This window comes from Aulonocara sp. 'chitande type north' Nkhata Bay, linkage group LG1, assembly GCF_057382095.1.
Source record: "Aulonocara sp. 'chitande type north' Nkhata Bay isolate Kocher_YH1m ecotype deep benthic linkage group LG1, A_spYH_male_GT1.1, whole genome shotgun sequence".
Lineage (NCBI taxonomy): Eukaryota > Metazoa > Chordata > Actinopteri > Cichliformes > Cichlidae > Aulonocara > Aulonocara sp. 'chitande type north' Nkhata Bay.
Genome location: NC_141344.1, coordinates 29,109,063 through 29,122,374, shown reverse-complemented (window position 1 = coordinate 29,122,374; position 13,312 = coordinate 29,109,063). Strand labels below are relative to the sequence as shown.

The following is a 13,312-nucleotide window of genomic DNA, read 5'->3' as shown; positions in this document are numbered from 1 at the left end:
AGCTCACAAGGCAGCATAATAATAGTTAGAACTGCAGTGAGCAGAGGCAAATGTTAACTTTTCTTTATCTCTTTTCTGTTGCTAATTGTGAAATTGTAATATTTTATTCTGAATGATATTACTCATACAAAAAAGAGAGAGAACTGGAAATTTAAGAAGCCTGAATATAGAAGTTGCAAATCTTTGTTAGAAACATTGTAGCTCAATACAGGTGTACACTGACTTCATTAAGTACATCTATTCAACTGCTGGTTGCTAATACTAGCTAATTGGCCAATCACATGTCAGCAACTCTGGGCATGTAGCCATAGTCAAGACTGTGGGTGTCAAACATAAGGCCCAGGGGCAAGAATTGGCCCACTGTACAGCTTTGTAAAATTTGACTGAGAGGATTGATTTTGGACTTTTAACTGTATTTTAAAAACTTAAAAAGTTTTCCTATTCATTAAGATCTAACCTGTTGCCATTCATACTACACGAAAGTAACTAACTTATAAAGAATAACATTTAAAATATGAAAAAGTGACTTTTTTCACAACTCAATCTTTAGATTTAGTTTAGATTTAGCCATTTAGAGTAGGTACAATATAATACAATACAATTTTATTTATATAGCACGTTTATGACCAGGGGGGTACACCAAAGTGCTTCACAGTAAAAAAATGTTACATTTGAATGCATTTGTACAGCACAGTTCATCAAAACTTCAGTCTCACATCCATGACCACTTTAGAGTCACCAGTTAACAGGGAACACCTGCTGGCACGAGGATAACATACAAATTCCATACAGGCTCACCAAAACTGGACAACAGAAAATCGTAAAAAAATGTCTGGTCTGATGAGATTTCTGCTGATACAAGTGGATGCCAGGGTCAGAATTAGGATAAATTACATATAACAATGGATTCATCCTGCCTTGGATTAATCGTTTAGGCTACTGGTGGTGTGGGAGATATTTCTTTGGTACACTTTGGACCATTTAAGCACCACAGCTTACCTCAATCTTTTTGTTATCAAGCCGTTTATGACCACAGTGTGCCCATCTTCTGTTGGCTGCTTCCACCATGCTCAAGTCATCTCCAGTTGGTTTCTTGATCATAGCAATGGCTTCACAAGCACCAGATCTCAAGCCAATAGAGTGCCTTTGAGATGTGGTGGAACAGGTAGGTTCTTATCATGGAAGTGTGAAGCAACTGTGTGGTGCTGTCATGCTACTATGTACCAAACTCGTTGAGGAATAATTTGGGCACCTTGTTAAAACTATGCCATGAAGAATTAAGGCTGCTCTGAAGGTTCATCCTGGATGTTGTTCCAAAAAAGGGATTTGAGAATTGAAACTGTAATAAATGACTATGAATAAATGGCCTAAAATCTGTGAAAAAAACAATATGCTAAACATAACTCTCATGATAATATTAAGTCATGTTGAACCAGAAAGAACATTCCTATCATGGGTAGAAGCTGCAATCAGTTTCTGACAAAGTGACTCTTTCATTTTATTTATTTATCCAGGTAAAAAGTCTCATTGACATAAAAAATGTCTTTTTCAAGAGAGATCTGGCCAAGAGGGCAGAATATATAACACATATAACAACAAAAAGTTTTATAAAGATAACTTAAGTGATTGATAAGTTACAAGAACGCAGAGTTGTGAAGATACTTGCAAAATTTTCTTTTTATATACATTCTTCATGAATCCTGTTTATTACAGTATAATATTATACTTTATTTATTTACCAATATAAATAAAGATATTAGACATTTAAAAAACCCCACACAGGAATTCAAAAATTAATTTTTCAGACGATTACTTTTTGACACAAGTAGCAAGGTGTACCTAATAAAGTGGCCAGTAAGTGTACACTCACTGTTCAACGCTAGGTGGTGCACTTCTAAAAACAACGAAAGAATATGTTTCCTTGTGGTGAACAGCCCTGTGATGGACTAGAAACCCGTCCGCATTGTGCCACACCTCTTTCACAGTGACCCCCACACCCCCCTCCCACAACCCTTAATTGGATGGATGAGCAGATAGGTGGATGGGTGGATGGTGAATCTATTGTTTATACAGCAAAACTTCCTTTACCAGCATGACAGTGCAGAGTGGTGTTGAATGAATGCCTTGTTGTTACACGGAGCCATTATTGTCTTCACAGAATGAAACTGAAAAACTAGAATATAAATAAGTATTATTGAATGGACCCTATAATATGTCAACACACAGTGTGTGCTTGTGAATATCTAGCTTTAAATAGACAAACATACTCCAGATTACTCATAATTATGCAATGGAGCATCAAAAGAGTCATTGTTAGAGGCTTTTATAGACAGAGCAAAGTTAATGTTTAAAATGTAGACATATCAGAGGTTAAGTACTGACAATATCAAAAAAATCTAGGAGTGCCCCAGTTTCCAGGCAACAGCTTCTTTATCAAAAACCCCTGAAGCAGTGAACCAAAGGCAGTCTGGCAAAGGAAGAACTGTTTACAGCATGTACCTGTCTGCCTTACCTTACTTTAGGGGGCCATAAAACGCTGCTGTCGTCTCTCTCCTGTTACAACCAACTACTACAGTCGCAGCATATCACACTCAAGCTCACACACATGCATTTTAAAAAAATACTAATTCAGAGACAACAAGTGGCAGAAGGTAACTTTTTAAGTCTTAAAGTTGTACCCCTGTTAGCTGAGGAGGAAATTCCATCTCTTATTTTTTTTAACGTGCCCTGCAAACAATACCTGCTTTGCTTGGACGTCACATGATTTGTGGTGTCGTGATGTGTTTCATAGTCACGTACACAAATTCCAACACCACGTACGAGCGCGCACACAAACACACAGAGACACAAAATATCCTTCCTCTTCTGTCATTGTTCCCCTAAATAGGCTTTCAGCTGCGCTCCCCTTACCTGATAAAAGAAGCATGTTGTGACTGTTGTGTGTGACCTCTGCCCCTGTAGTAGCCTATATTTGACATGAGAGCACTTGTAGCCGGCAGCCTCAGTGCAAGTTGGCGCTTGTCCACAGTATGTGTAGTATATATATATATACACCTCTCACGGCACATGTAGCATCAGAGAAACAGAGGAAGGAAATGTTTTTTAAGATGTGCGACATGTGCGTTAATAATTCAACATGTAACTGAAACCAAGCAGAAAATGAACTTCCTGAAAAATAAGCGCAGCCCAGACAGACCAGGAAACAAAACCCACTACTCGTCTGCTTACTTTCTCTTTGTTTAGTGGTTAATAAGTCATAAGACTCATCCTTAAGGACCATCACTGTTTCAGCAGGCTGTGGAAGGGCACGTGGTGCCTTGAAAGGACGGACACTTTCTGGTGTTATCGCTCTTTTATGAGATGCAGTATGGGTGTTAAGAGGATTGTCTGTTATGCTGAAACACAATGGGAGCACTGAATGCCCACTCGGCCATAAAAGGAGCAGATGAGTGGAGATTAGATGGTGAAAAAAACAAAATGGAATCCTAAAAGTTCATCCTAAACAATTCTAAACAGCCGTCTAATGCTGAACTTTAAGTCTGAGCGTCTTGTGCAGCAGATTGTTTACTCAGTTGCTGTGGATTAAAATTGCTCAGATGACAAATGCTTAAAAACCCAAACACACACCTATACAATTGCATGCAAGCTTTGGCAAAGCTTGGCAAACAGTTTAGTTATGAAATCATGTAATATGATCAAAACCTAGACAGTGGCTGCTTGAGGAAATTGAGGGAATCTTCCGTGTCACTGCTGCAAAACGACAGGTGGGTCTAATAACGCCCATAATGGCACCACGCCATGTCCCAAAAAGCTGCTATTGTACCAAGCTGGCATGTTTTTCAGTTATGCTTGAATACAGAGCCACTGACTGTTACTAGTTACACCTGTTCCTTTCATATCCAACTATTTGTGGGGGAGTATTTTTTTTATGACATATTCTTAAGGCTATCCTTTCAGGAAGGATTCACTCATCCAAACAGAGGAAGGGGCTCATGTAGCTGTGTGATAATAAGAAGACCTGTACATTGCTCTTAGTCAGCATCACAGCATTATTTTCACCATACAGAGAAAAAAAACCCCAAATCAACAATTCTTAGTCAAAATATTCCAGCACGTAAATGTTTTTTTTTTTTTTTAAACAGAGTATTATTTCACGCCTGCACACTTTGAAGCTTCGGCTATCATATCTTTAGCTTAGCTTAAAATAAATACAGACATGTCTTCCTGCCCCGTGCTCACAAAGCACTACCATAGGGGCTTGTTTGTTTGACCAACAGCTGCTAAAAGAATGGTACCATGATGCTGGTCACCTCTACATGCTCCATCAGCATGCACCTGGCTCTGTGCTTGTTGGAATTTGGCAAAACTTTTGAAATAAGATGAAATTACCCACATTCAAATGATCTTAAAAGCAACAAGATATAATATATAATATTATATAATATTATATTTATTTTTTATAATATTATACTGTAATATATATATATATATATATATATCATTGTTTATTTGTTATTTGTTATTATTTTCATAGATATTGAGATTATTAGCCTCTATCTCTATTTACTTTTCTGCTTGAGCATTGTTGGATTTTGTGTATAATGGTCATGTGACACCTGGGAAGCATTGGAATGGAGCTGCAAGGTTAACGGTGGGGATGGAATGGGAAGGGGGGAGGATGGAAAATTGCATACATCACCATTGGGACTCTGTTGCCATCCTTTTTTTCTGTTCTTAATTCATTACACACAGGCCTAAGAGGAGCTTTAAACCCCCCAAATGAATGTTCCTTATATAACCAGTGTGCTGGAAAAAGATAACCAGCTTATGTGAAAGAGGCTGTGTGCAACAGCGATTCGTAGTATCTTAGTAAAGCTTTTAAAAATTCAACAGTGGATTTTGTGGTCCAGCCTGGCTGTCCGGCTAATTTCTTGCTGCCTGTGCAGATCTGCTCCCGTGACCCATTTGCTTGCATCTCTAATTTTATAAATTAGCTAATAGGTTTATTTTTAGCAGTGTGTTTATTTTGGAAAATGTCCCTCATCAGTTAAGAGGGAACTTCCTTTATTTTGATTGCCCTAAATTTCCTATGTTCACTTGAAAAAGTGTAAAGGTGAGTTTTGAACCGTTTTTGGTGTTCTGCCTTTTTAATGAGATATTTTACAGGACGTGTCACAGATAGCATGTGGACATCAGGTGCAAACACATTAGAATAATGAGACTGAATTCCATTCAGCTGCCTTTTAGCCCCGGGGTTCTCGTATTGCTAGTTAAGCTTATTAGTAACACCTGCACCCTTCCTGTTTTGATGAGTTGGCATGTTTGGTGTGAAAAACAGCAGCGTTGATGTCATGAAGCTGCTGTTATAAGAAAAATGCACAAGAGCTTAAAACTAACCATGTGTGGCATCTCTTTTGGCTACATTTAACTTCATAATGGATTTCTAGGTCAAACATACTCTCAGAATTAAATGATGCTTATAGTTTTATAGCAGACAGCACATTTAAATACGTTAGTTTGAATAAAGCACAAAAGCAGCACTGGGACAGAATATTTTTAAAATAATTTATTATCACTGTACAGTACATTACAAAATAAATCAACATTCTGTGTCTTTTCTATTAAAACACTATCGTACATTCACATCTACAGCAAGAACACGTGGACCACCAACCTTGGTAAAATAAATTCAATGATATATACTTCTGTAATAATATATACTGACAGAGACCCAGAGAAAGATAACATTATCATCCTCGGACTCAAAGGCTGCACGGTCGTCAGTTACCATATTTGCCTATTGTGGTGTGATGTGATGGATGTCCTTGAGAAAGGTCAGTACAGAGCAGGGTGAACCCCACCAGTTGAGCAGAAGCATTTCCGCACACTGAGTGTCAAAGCGTCCTAGTTTGTGCAGAAACGATTCTGTTAGACTAATGGGGGGGGAGGGAGCGGAGGCGTGTCGTCAGACTCTCGGGAGAAACCCGGGCTCTTTCACTTTGTGAGGCTCTTCACGATCTCCAGCTCCTCCACAGGCTTCCACTGCTGATTGATGGTGATGAGCTGCAATGAAATGCCAGAAATTTAAAAGAAAAAAAACATGACGAGGCTTCGTCTGACCTATTTATAAGTGTTACACTGAACAGACTTAATGATGTGGCCGCACCGGGGCTGTGCCATTACTTGTGGTAATTTATTTTCTCTCGATGACATTAATGACCGGCGTTAATGATAAAATTCTTTCCTCAATGACTCAGCAGATTGAAGCTGCAGGAGGAGAGTCTGCTTATATTTTGGTGCTGATAAGAACCGGAAGGCTTATTAGCCAGAATATAAACATTATTAAGTGCTCTGCAATGTTATTACATTACCTTCTGGGGCTTTGACGGGTCCAGCCTCTCCCATGGCTCTGGGTTGCTGGTCTTATTCAAACTATAAACAGTAAATTTAAATGCATTCTTAAGTATTTGTACACAACAGAGTTTAAGCAGCTGTGAAAGTAAGATAGAAGTGCAAATGAATCTAAAAAAAAACATAAGACAAATGCATTATTTTAATAAAGGAGAAAGAGCTTTGTAACACTCACATAACGTCAGGTTTAGTGAGCAGAAAGTAGATCGATGCAGAGGTGGCTCCTGTTGCAGCAAAAGCCATAAACCCTATCAGAGGGATGAGCTACAGCACAAAAAACAATCCAACAAATTAAAACACACAATGCCCCCCACACAGGATATAACTCAACGCAACAGAGTAATAATAATAATGATGATGATGATCTAACCTCCTTCCTTTTTCTCAACATTTGGAAAAATCCAGACATCTTTCTGATTGGTTTTAAGCACTCAAAGAGGAGTTAAGTGTATTTCCACTCAACTGTGGTTATTCTAAGGCTTCAAGCATCCACTTGCAAAACTGAAGAGGAGCAGTCTCACACGCAGCTATGTTGTGACAGTTTACCTGCTGCTGGGAACTCCTTTTAAGTGCGACACGGTGTGAGCTCATGAGATGGAGGCGGGACAAGAGGTTGTACGAGGTGATAAGCACGTACACAGAGAGAGTTTCCTGTACTGAAATGCACCACTGGAGGTTAACCCATCTATAGATGATGATCAATATATTTTCTAAGTCTGCAGCACCCTCCCATGGCCATGTTGTAAAAGTGAAGGTCAGTAACTGGTGGTTGGGTTTCGAGCCGATCTCAAAAAGGATGTTATTTGAAATGACTAAAAGAGAGAGAGTGTGTCAAATTTTAGAATTTTTTATTTTATTTTAAAACAATATTTGAGTAATGATACAATTTTAAGATCAGTCAAACATTATGTGTGTCATCGGGGAGGAGTTTCATATTTGTGGATCTGCTGTGCAGTCAGAGAGGAGCTCATTTTGCTGAGGGATCGCAGGAAATGCGTGTGTTTGATGTCTGAGGCTTCCATGTTCCCGTCCAGCAATGCCAAAAGAGCAGCCTGAGGAAAAAAACAAAAGCAAAACAAACAGATATTTTCAGTTATTTCAAATCTATCCGCCAAGAAAGGATTTTACATTTTACAAGTCTAAGAATTCATTTCATAAGTTTATGTCACCTCTTTGCAAAGATTTTCCAGGTCAGCTCCAGAGAAAAGCTCGGTCTTTGCTGCGAGATCCTCCAGCCGCACATCGGCACCCACAGGCATACGCTTTGTGCACACCTTCAGGACAGCAAGTCGAGCCTAAATATTAGAAAGTGAGGGTCATTAAACACAGATACGCTGACAGGAGAGGCGCGGTTACTTTATTTTAAATGACCTCTTCATGTTGTAAGTCTTTCTTACAACATTGCTGGTATATGTAATATATTTTGTCCTGTTTTGAGAAGTCCTTTACCTCATGGTCTGGTGGTGGGACATAAATGATGTGATCAAGTCTGCCGGGCCTGAGGAGGGCGCTGTCTAAACAGTCAGGTCTGTTTGTGGCGGCTACAACCATTACATCTTTGTTGCACACTTCCTGGCAGTCCAACTGTCAAACAGTTAAAGCACATAAAGTGTTGATTAAATTATGAACAGATGGATGGATGGTGTGTCACAATGAACTGCAGGATGGTATTATGTCCTCTTTCATAAAGGATGCTCCAGTGTGTCCTCCGCTAAAAGCTGTAATAAAGGAGCGTTTAGCGCATCTTTGTTACTTCCTTTAGTATCTGAATTCAAAAAGCTCTTATTATGACCGCCACACATCTACCTCACTCATTAAGAAACCGACTGATAGTGGTGACTGATCTTCAGGGCAGTTACTTTGGAAAGCTGTAACACCAAAAACCATTTATACAGAATCAGCTTTACGAGTTTGCCTCAAAATAGGGTTAAAAAAATAAATAAATAAACTTTTAAAAATTCAGCTGTTACAAGCAAATGTGGAAATTTTGGGGGCGATAGGAAAAGGGTAAAGCCAAAGATCAATAGATGTCAACCCCAAACATCTGAAGTCTACCCCTGAAAAAATCTGTGCTACTTTTACATTCACCTGTGTGCCACGAAAGCAAAATGAAACAAAACAAATTGGAAATTCAAGAGAAGAACCAGAAGCTGACCTGCTCAGGTGTGAGACTCTCCTCGACTCCCTCTGCCTGGAGGATCTTCTCCGTCCCTCTCCTCTCATGAGTCTTCAGGCCGATCCCATCCATCTCGTTGAGGAGCACAGAGAGAAGACGAGTCTGTACGCTGTTTGGTGTTTGACTGTGTGACCGCGAGCCAATCAGTGAGTCAATCTCATCGAGGAACAGGATGCTTGGAGCGCAGGCCCGGGCCTGATGAAACAGCTGCATGGGGACAGACAGACGCAGGGCTTAGTGGACGAAACACAAGGGAGGACACAATCATTAATGCTCATCTGTTCGAGATTATAAAAAGGAAGAACCTGAGCTAAAGCCTTCTCTGAATCTCCGACGTAGGGAGAGTAGAGGTCAGCGCCACTGACAGACAGGAAGGCACAGTTGGAGGAAGTAGCGGCAGCTTTGACAAGCGTCGTCTTTGCGCATCCCGGAGGCCCGTACAGCAGCACACCTCGAGGTTGACACAGACCTAGACGAACAAAGGCTTCAGGGTGCGCCATCGGCCACTCGATGCTCTTTGACGTGGAGACAATGAGGGAAAACAAACCTCCAGTAATAAGGTTTTTTCTCCGAATACATAAATGTGCATTTTTGAGCAAAGCCACTCAATTAGCTACCTGTCTTAGTTTGAGTTTGACGTCATCCAGGCCTCCAATTTGCTCCCAGGTCACCGGAGAGAGCTCCGTCCTGCCCATGCTGCTCCTAAGGCAAGAGGGACGCACCGACTTCAAAGCCTCATGAAAGTGCTTCATACTCACCAGCTGCTCCCCTGAACACTGCAGACAGTGACAGAAACAGCAACAGGTTTTTACAGCTGTCATCCACTCAGTCTCCCTATTATTTCCTATGTAATCTTTCACACATCTAAAGAACACATTCACTGTGAGCCTTTTGAGATGAATTTCTAAATGTGATTCTTATTCAGGCTTCAACTTTGACTTTACAATTACAACACAGCTGCACAATTTGCAATAAAGTGAGTCGTTCCTGTAGCAAAAAAGCAAAAACTAGTGTTTTGTTTCGCTGTGACAGGTCGCTGTGGTTACTTTGGAGTCTTCCCGTATAGCGTGCATGGCGGCCTCCCGGCACAGGGCACTGAGGTCTGCTCCCACGTAGCCTGTAGTTGTTTGTGCAAGCGCTGTCAGGTTCACACTGGGACACACAGGCATCCTCTCACACAGGACAGACAAGATGGCCTTTCTCTGCTGCAAGGTTGGAGCTCCGATTATAATCTGTGGGAAAGGCGAACACTCAGAGACTAACGACTCACGTACACATATCTGCACCAACTCACCGACCTGGACATTTATTTTATATAAAAGTAAAAAAGGTACATCTTGCCTTATAATCAGAAAAAACAAACAAAAAAAACCCAGCTGAAACCAACTGAAGAATTACAAACGTCATCAAATGTCATCTTTCTCAAGAAAAATTAAAAACACTGGATCCGTGACAGTGAGCGGACACGCACCTCTCTGTCAAATCTTCCTGGCCGGCGCAGTGCTGGGTCTAAGCTGTCGGGCCGGTTGGTGGCTCCGACGATGAGGAAGCGGTCAGACTGATTCATCCCGTCCATGAGTGTGAGAAGCTGAGCAACCAGCCGGTTCTCCGGTGCCGACGAGCTGGTTCTCCTCGGACACAGAGAGTCCAGCTCGTCTAAGAACAGCACACAGGGACCCTCATCTGCTGCCGATCGAGCACGCTCGAACACGGCCCGCAGCGTCTCCTCGCTCTCACCCGGCCGAGCCCCCACCACCTGAAATTATTGTTCAGAATTACTGGTAATGCATTTACATGCAAAATGCTTCGTGTATTACGAGGAACATTAGACGGCATCAACATTATGATGAGGTGTGATTAGTATCGTCTTTTTTACCTCTGGCCCTCTGACCACCACCAAGCTGGCTCCCACCTCACCCACCACTTGGCGGACCAGCAAGGTTTTGCCTACACCTGGAGGCCCCACCAGAAGCACCCCTCTGGGACAGGATACACCGAGAGAGCTCAGTGTGCTTGGATAGAGAAGTGGCAGCTTCAGCATCTCTCTAAGTGATGCAGACACCTAAAATGTTGTAAAAAAACAAACAAACAAACAAACCAAACAAACAATCAAAAAGCCCACACACATTAGGTGCTGTACAGTGGGAAAGAAAATGCTGTAAGGTGTCATTTAAATTGATTCACCTCCTCCAGGCCCCCCAGCTGCACCGTGTGCCGCTCCTGCAGCTGACTCCTGTAATGTCGGAGTGTCTGGACGCCAGCAATCTCAACAGCAGTCTTCGAGGTGATGAATCCAGCACTATCCGACTCTGGACTTATGCTTTCAATAACAACATATTTGATCTCTGTGTCGAAATCCTCCAGGTTTATTAAAAACCCATCATGGACACAAACACCTTTCAGCGTGTCTTTTACGAGCTCATGAACAAGGCGATGCGGTGTGCGTTTCCTGAAATCGACACTCTGGACTATCACGGTTATCCTGACGCCTTTCAGTTTGGAGCAGACCACAGGTGTGAGCTGAGCGGGGTCCAGGCTCAGGTGCGAGGGGAGCTCAGAGAGAAGACTGGGGGAGAAACATTTCAGGTCCATCTGCAGGAAGCCCTCTGCCAAGTCAGCCCGGGGCCAGGCAGTGCACAGGCAGCTTCCTCCGGAGACAGACACCAGCAGAGGGGAGCCCAGGTGCACACCCAGCGCCGACATCATGCCCGGACCAAGCCTGCATCTCTGAGAGCCCCGGTCTGATGGATCCACGGAAAGCAGCCTCAGAGGCTCCATACTCCACCTGATGGGGAAATAGAGACAGACACGCACGTAACGTTAGTGAAGCAGAGAGACGAAGCAGAAACTCAGAGGCAGCATAAAACTTCACCGAGGCTACATGCTACATGCTAGCCGTTAGAGCTTCTTTTAGCGGCGCTAAATGGACAAAACTCTGATTAAGATGGGTCTAAGCCAAAGAGGTTTAAGTACCGGAAACGGCTGAAACCAGCCGACAGCAGCCAAACAATCAGAAATAAAATGGGTGATAATACCAACTATATACTACACAGAACATATCAACTCCTACTTTACTGTTTACAAAATCCATGTGGCATTAAAATAACAGGGCCAACCAAAACAGCCTCCTGCGTGAGGTGACGCTAATCTTCCGCGTCTATACTTTACTATGTAAAAGTCTTCTGCTAGGAAATACAGTATATAAGACAAAGACAGTTTTTAAAATTTTCGTGAACATAAAAGTCAATATTTGGAATGTTTAGGAATCTTTATTCTTCAACACAGTCTGAACTATCTTAGTCAGGTTTTCTTGTGATTTCTTTACGTAGTCTTCAGGAATAGTTCCCCAGGCTTCTAGACAGACATTCAAAGCTCTTCTTTGGATGTTGGCTGCCTTTTGTTCTGCACACTGCTTCAATAATTTAGAGGTCCAAGCAACTGAATGGTCACATGAAACTCTCACGTCCTGTGTGAGGCCTTTGCTGTTTCCCCCCGTTTCTTAAGGACATTATTTTTTAGATATAATTTGTCTGCTGCATTTGTTTTTTTGTTCTTTTTAGGCCTGTCACTTCTTCTGTTGTTCTCCACTTGTCGATCTAATTTTATGCCTGTCAAACTTGTTATCTTTGGCTTTAATTCATAAATTCAACCGAACAAATGAGAACAAATGATGTGTTTTGTGACAGGCTGCTGGTCTAAACTCTCCAAAGAAAAGATTTGAAATCGGTTCTTTGCTAAATTGTCTGTAATGTGTAGGCACAACGCTGGTTCATCTCTTGAGTAAGGTGCCTTTTTATGCTTTTTCTTTTCTTTTTTTGCCTTTTTATGTTTGAATGATTCATAAGTCAGAGTTAGGTTAGCTTAACAAAAAACACTTCTCTGAAAATGGTCAGGTTTAAGGATTGGAATGAAAATAAGTGAAAAAGAATTTGCCATAAACAACAATCATTAGAAAACTATGGATAAGATACTTTAAAAACCCTACCTGCTAAAAATGACCTATTATTGTGTGAATAAATGTTTGGCTACATGTTTTGTACTGAGGTTATTCCTCAAATATCAAGTAAACATTAAAAAAGAATAATATAATATAATATAATATAATATAATATAATATAATATAATATAATATAATATAATAATGATTTTATTCCCGTAATTACCATTATTATTAATTGTTCCTATCTATCCTATCTATCTATCTATCTATCTATCTATCTATCTATCTATCTATCTATCTATCTATCTATAATGCAATTATGGGATTTTATGTAAATATAAATGTAAATATTAATTTATAAACCGATAAGATTGCATTATCACGTGACAGGGACTAACAAAGAGAGGGAGCAGTAATAGTTTTTGCCGTCCAACCATTTACAGGTGGGACAGCGTTCTCTGACTCTCTGGCGTCACCTTGTGTGCAGAAACGAAAATGCTCACTGGCCTAATTAACAACACCGACACCAGGTAGTCCCCAATTACTTGTGCCCAAGATAGACTGAAAGTGTTTGTTCTTACTGATACTGTTTTAACAGCTACTTTATTGCACAGTAAGGACCATAGCCGGTCGGTTCATCCGCTCTAAAATAAAATGACCAGCCAGTGTCTTCCTTCCCGGGCGTCTTAATCCAGCCCTTAATTCTGTGGGAGTGTGGCAGTGTATCAGCCTGCGCAGGGCCTGAAGGAGTTTAGCTGCTTCAGAGGTGGTGATGACTGAAGTCA

General features: G+C 41.1%; 2 protein-coding genes across 2 annotated transcripts; both read right to left on the bottom strand.

The window, feature by feature from the left end:
• Positions 1 to 5,557: 5,557 nt before the first annotated feature.
• Positions 5,558 to 6,981, bottom strand: coxfa4l3 (cytochrome c oxidase associated subunit FA4L3). Its single transcript, XM_086299249.1, has 4 exons — positions 6,782 to 6,981; positions 6,587 to 6,675; positions 6,372 to 6,432; positions 5,558 to 6,063 (listed from the first exon to the last, which is right to left on the bottom strand). Exons 1-4 carry the CDS (start codon positions 6,818 to 6,820, stop codon positions 5,995 to 5,997), a joined length of 258 nt encoding a protein of 85 aa, XP_086155375.1. The 5' UTR covers positions 6,821 to 6,981; the 3' UTR covers positions 5,558 to 5,994.
• A 267-nt stretch (positions 6,982 to 7,248) lies between these two features.
• afg2b (AAA ATPase AFG2B) lies at positions 7,249 to 11,695 on the bottom strand. Its single transcript, XM_086292134.1, has 11 exons — positions 11,561 to 11,695; positions 10,772 to 11,372; positions 10,464 to 10,649; positions 10,059 to 10,343; positions 9,634 to 9,819; positions 9,205 to 9,363; positions 8,893 to 9,102; positions 8,567 to 8,794; positions 7,861 to 7,995; positions 7,581 to 7,706; positions 7,249 to 7,463 (listed from the first exon to the last, which is right to left on the bottom strand). The coding sequence occupies exons 2-11, from the start codon at positions 11,363 to 11,365 to the stop codon at positions 7,326 to 7,328; spliced, it is 2,247 nt and encodes a 748-aa protein (XP_086148260.1). The 5' UTR covers positions 11,366 to 11,372; positions 11,561 to 11,695; the 3' UTR covers positions 7,249 to 7,325.
• Between the last annotated feature and the right edge of the window lie 1,617 nt (positions 11,696 to 13,312).

What these genes read in the sequence shown, in the direction of transcription:
- afg2b (XM_086292134.1), bottom strand. Translation starts at nt 11,365, where the DNA reads ATGGAGCCTCTGAGGCTGCTTTCCGTGGATCCATCAGACCGGGGCTCT. An exon ending in AGCTGGGGGGCCTGGAGGAG is followed by an intron (nt 10,650 to 10,771) that starts GTGAATCAATTT and finishes ACAACATTTTAG; the next exon opens with GTGTCTGCATCACTTAGAGA. An exon ending in AGAGTCTCACACCTGAGCAG is followed by an intron (nt 7,996 to 8,566) that starts GTCAGCTTCTGG and finishes ACTGTTTGACAG; the next exon opens with TTGGACTGCCAGGAAGTGTG.
- coxfa4l3 (XM_086299249.1), bottom strand. Translation starts at nt 6,820, where the DNA reads ATGTCTGGATTTTTCCAAATGTTGAGAAAAAGGAAGGAG. An exon ending in TGTTGAGAAAAAGGAAGGAG is followed by an intron (nt 6,676 to 6,781) that starts GTTAGATCATCA and finishes TTTGTGCTGTAG; the next exon opens with CTCATCCCTCTGATAGGGTT. An exon ending in CTCACTAAACCTGACGTTAT is followed by an intron (nt 6,433 to 6,586) that starts GTGAGTGTTACA and finishes TACTGTTTATAG; the next exon opens with TTTGAATAAGACCAGCAACC.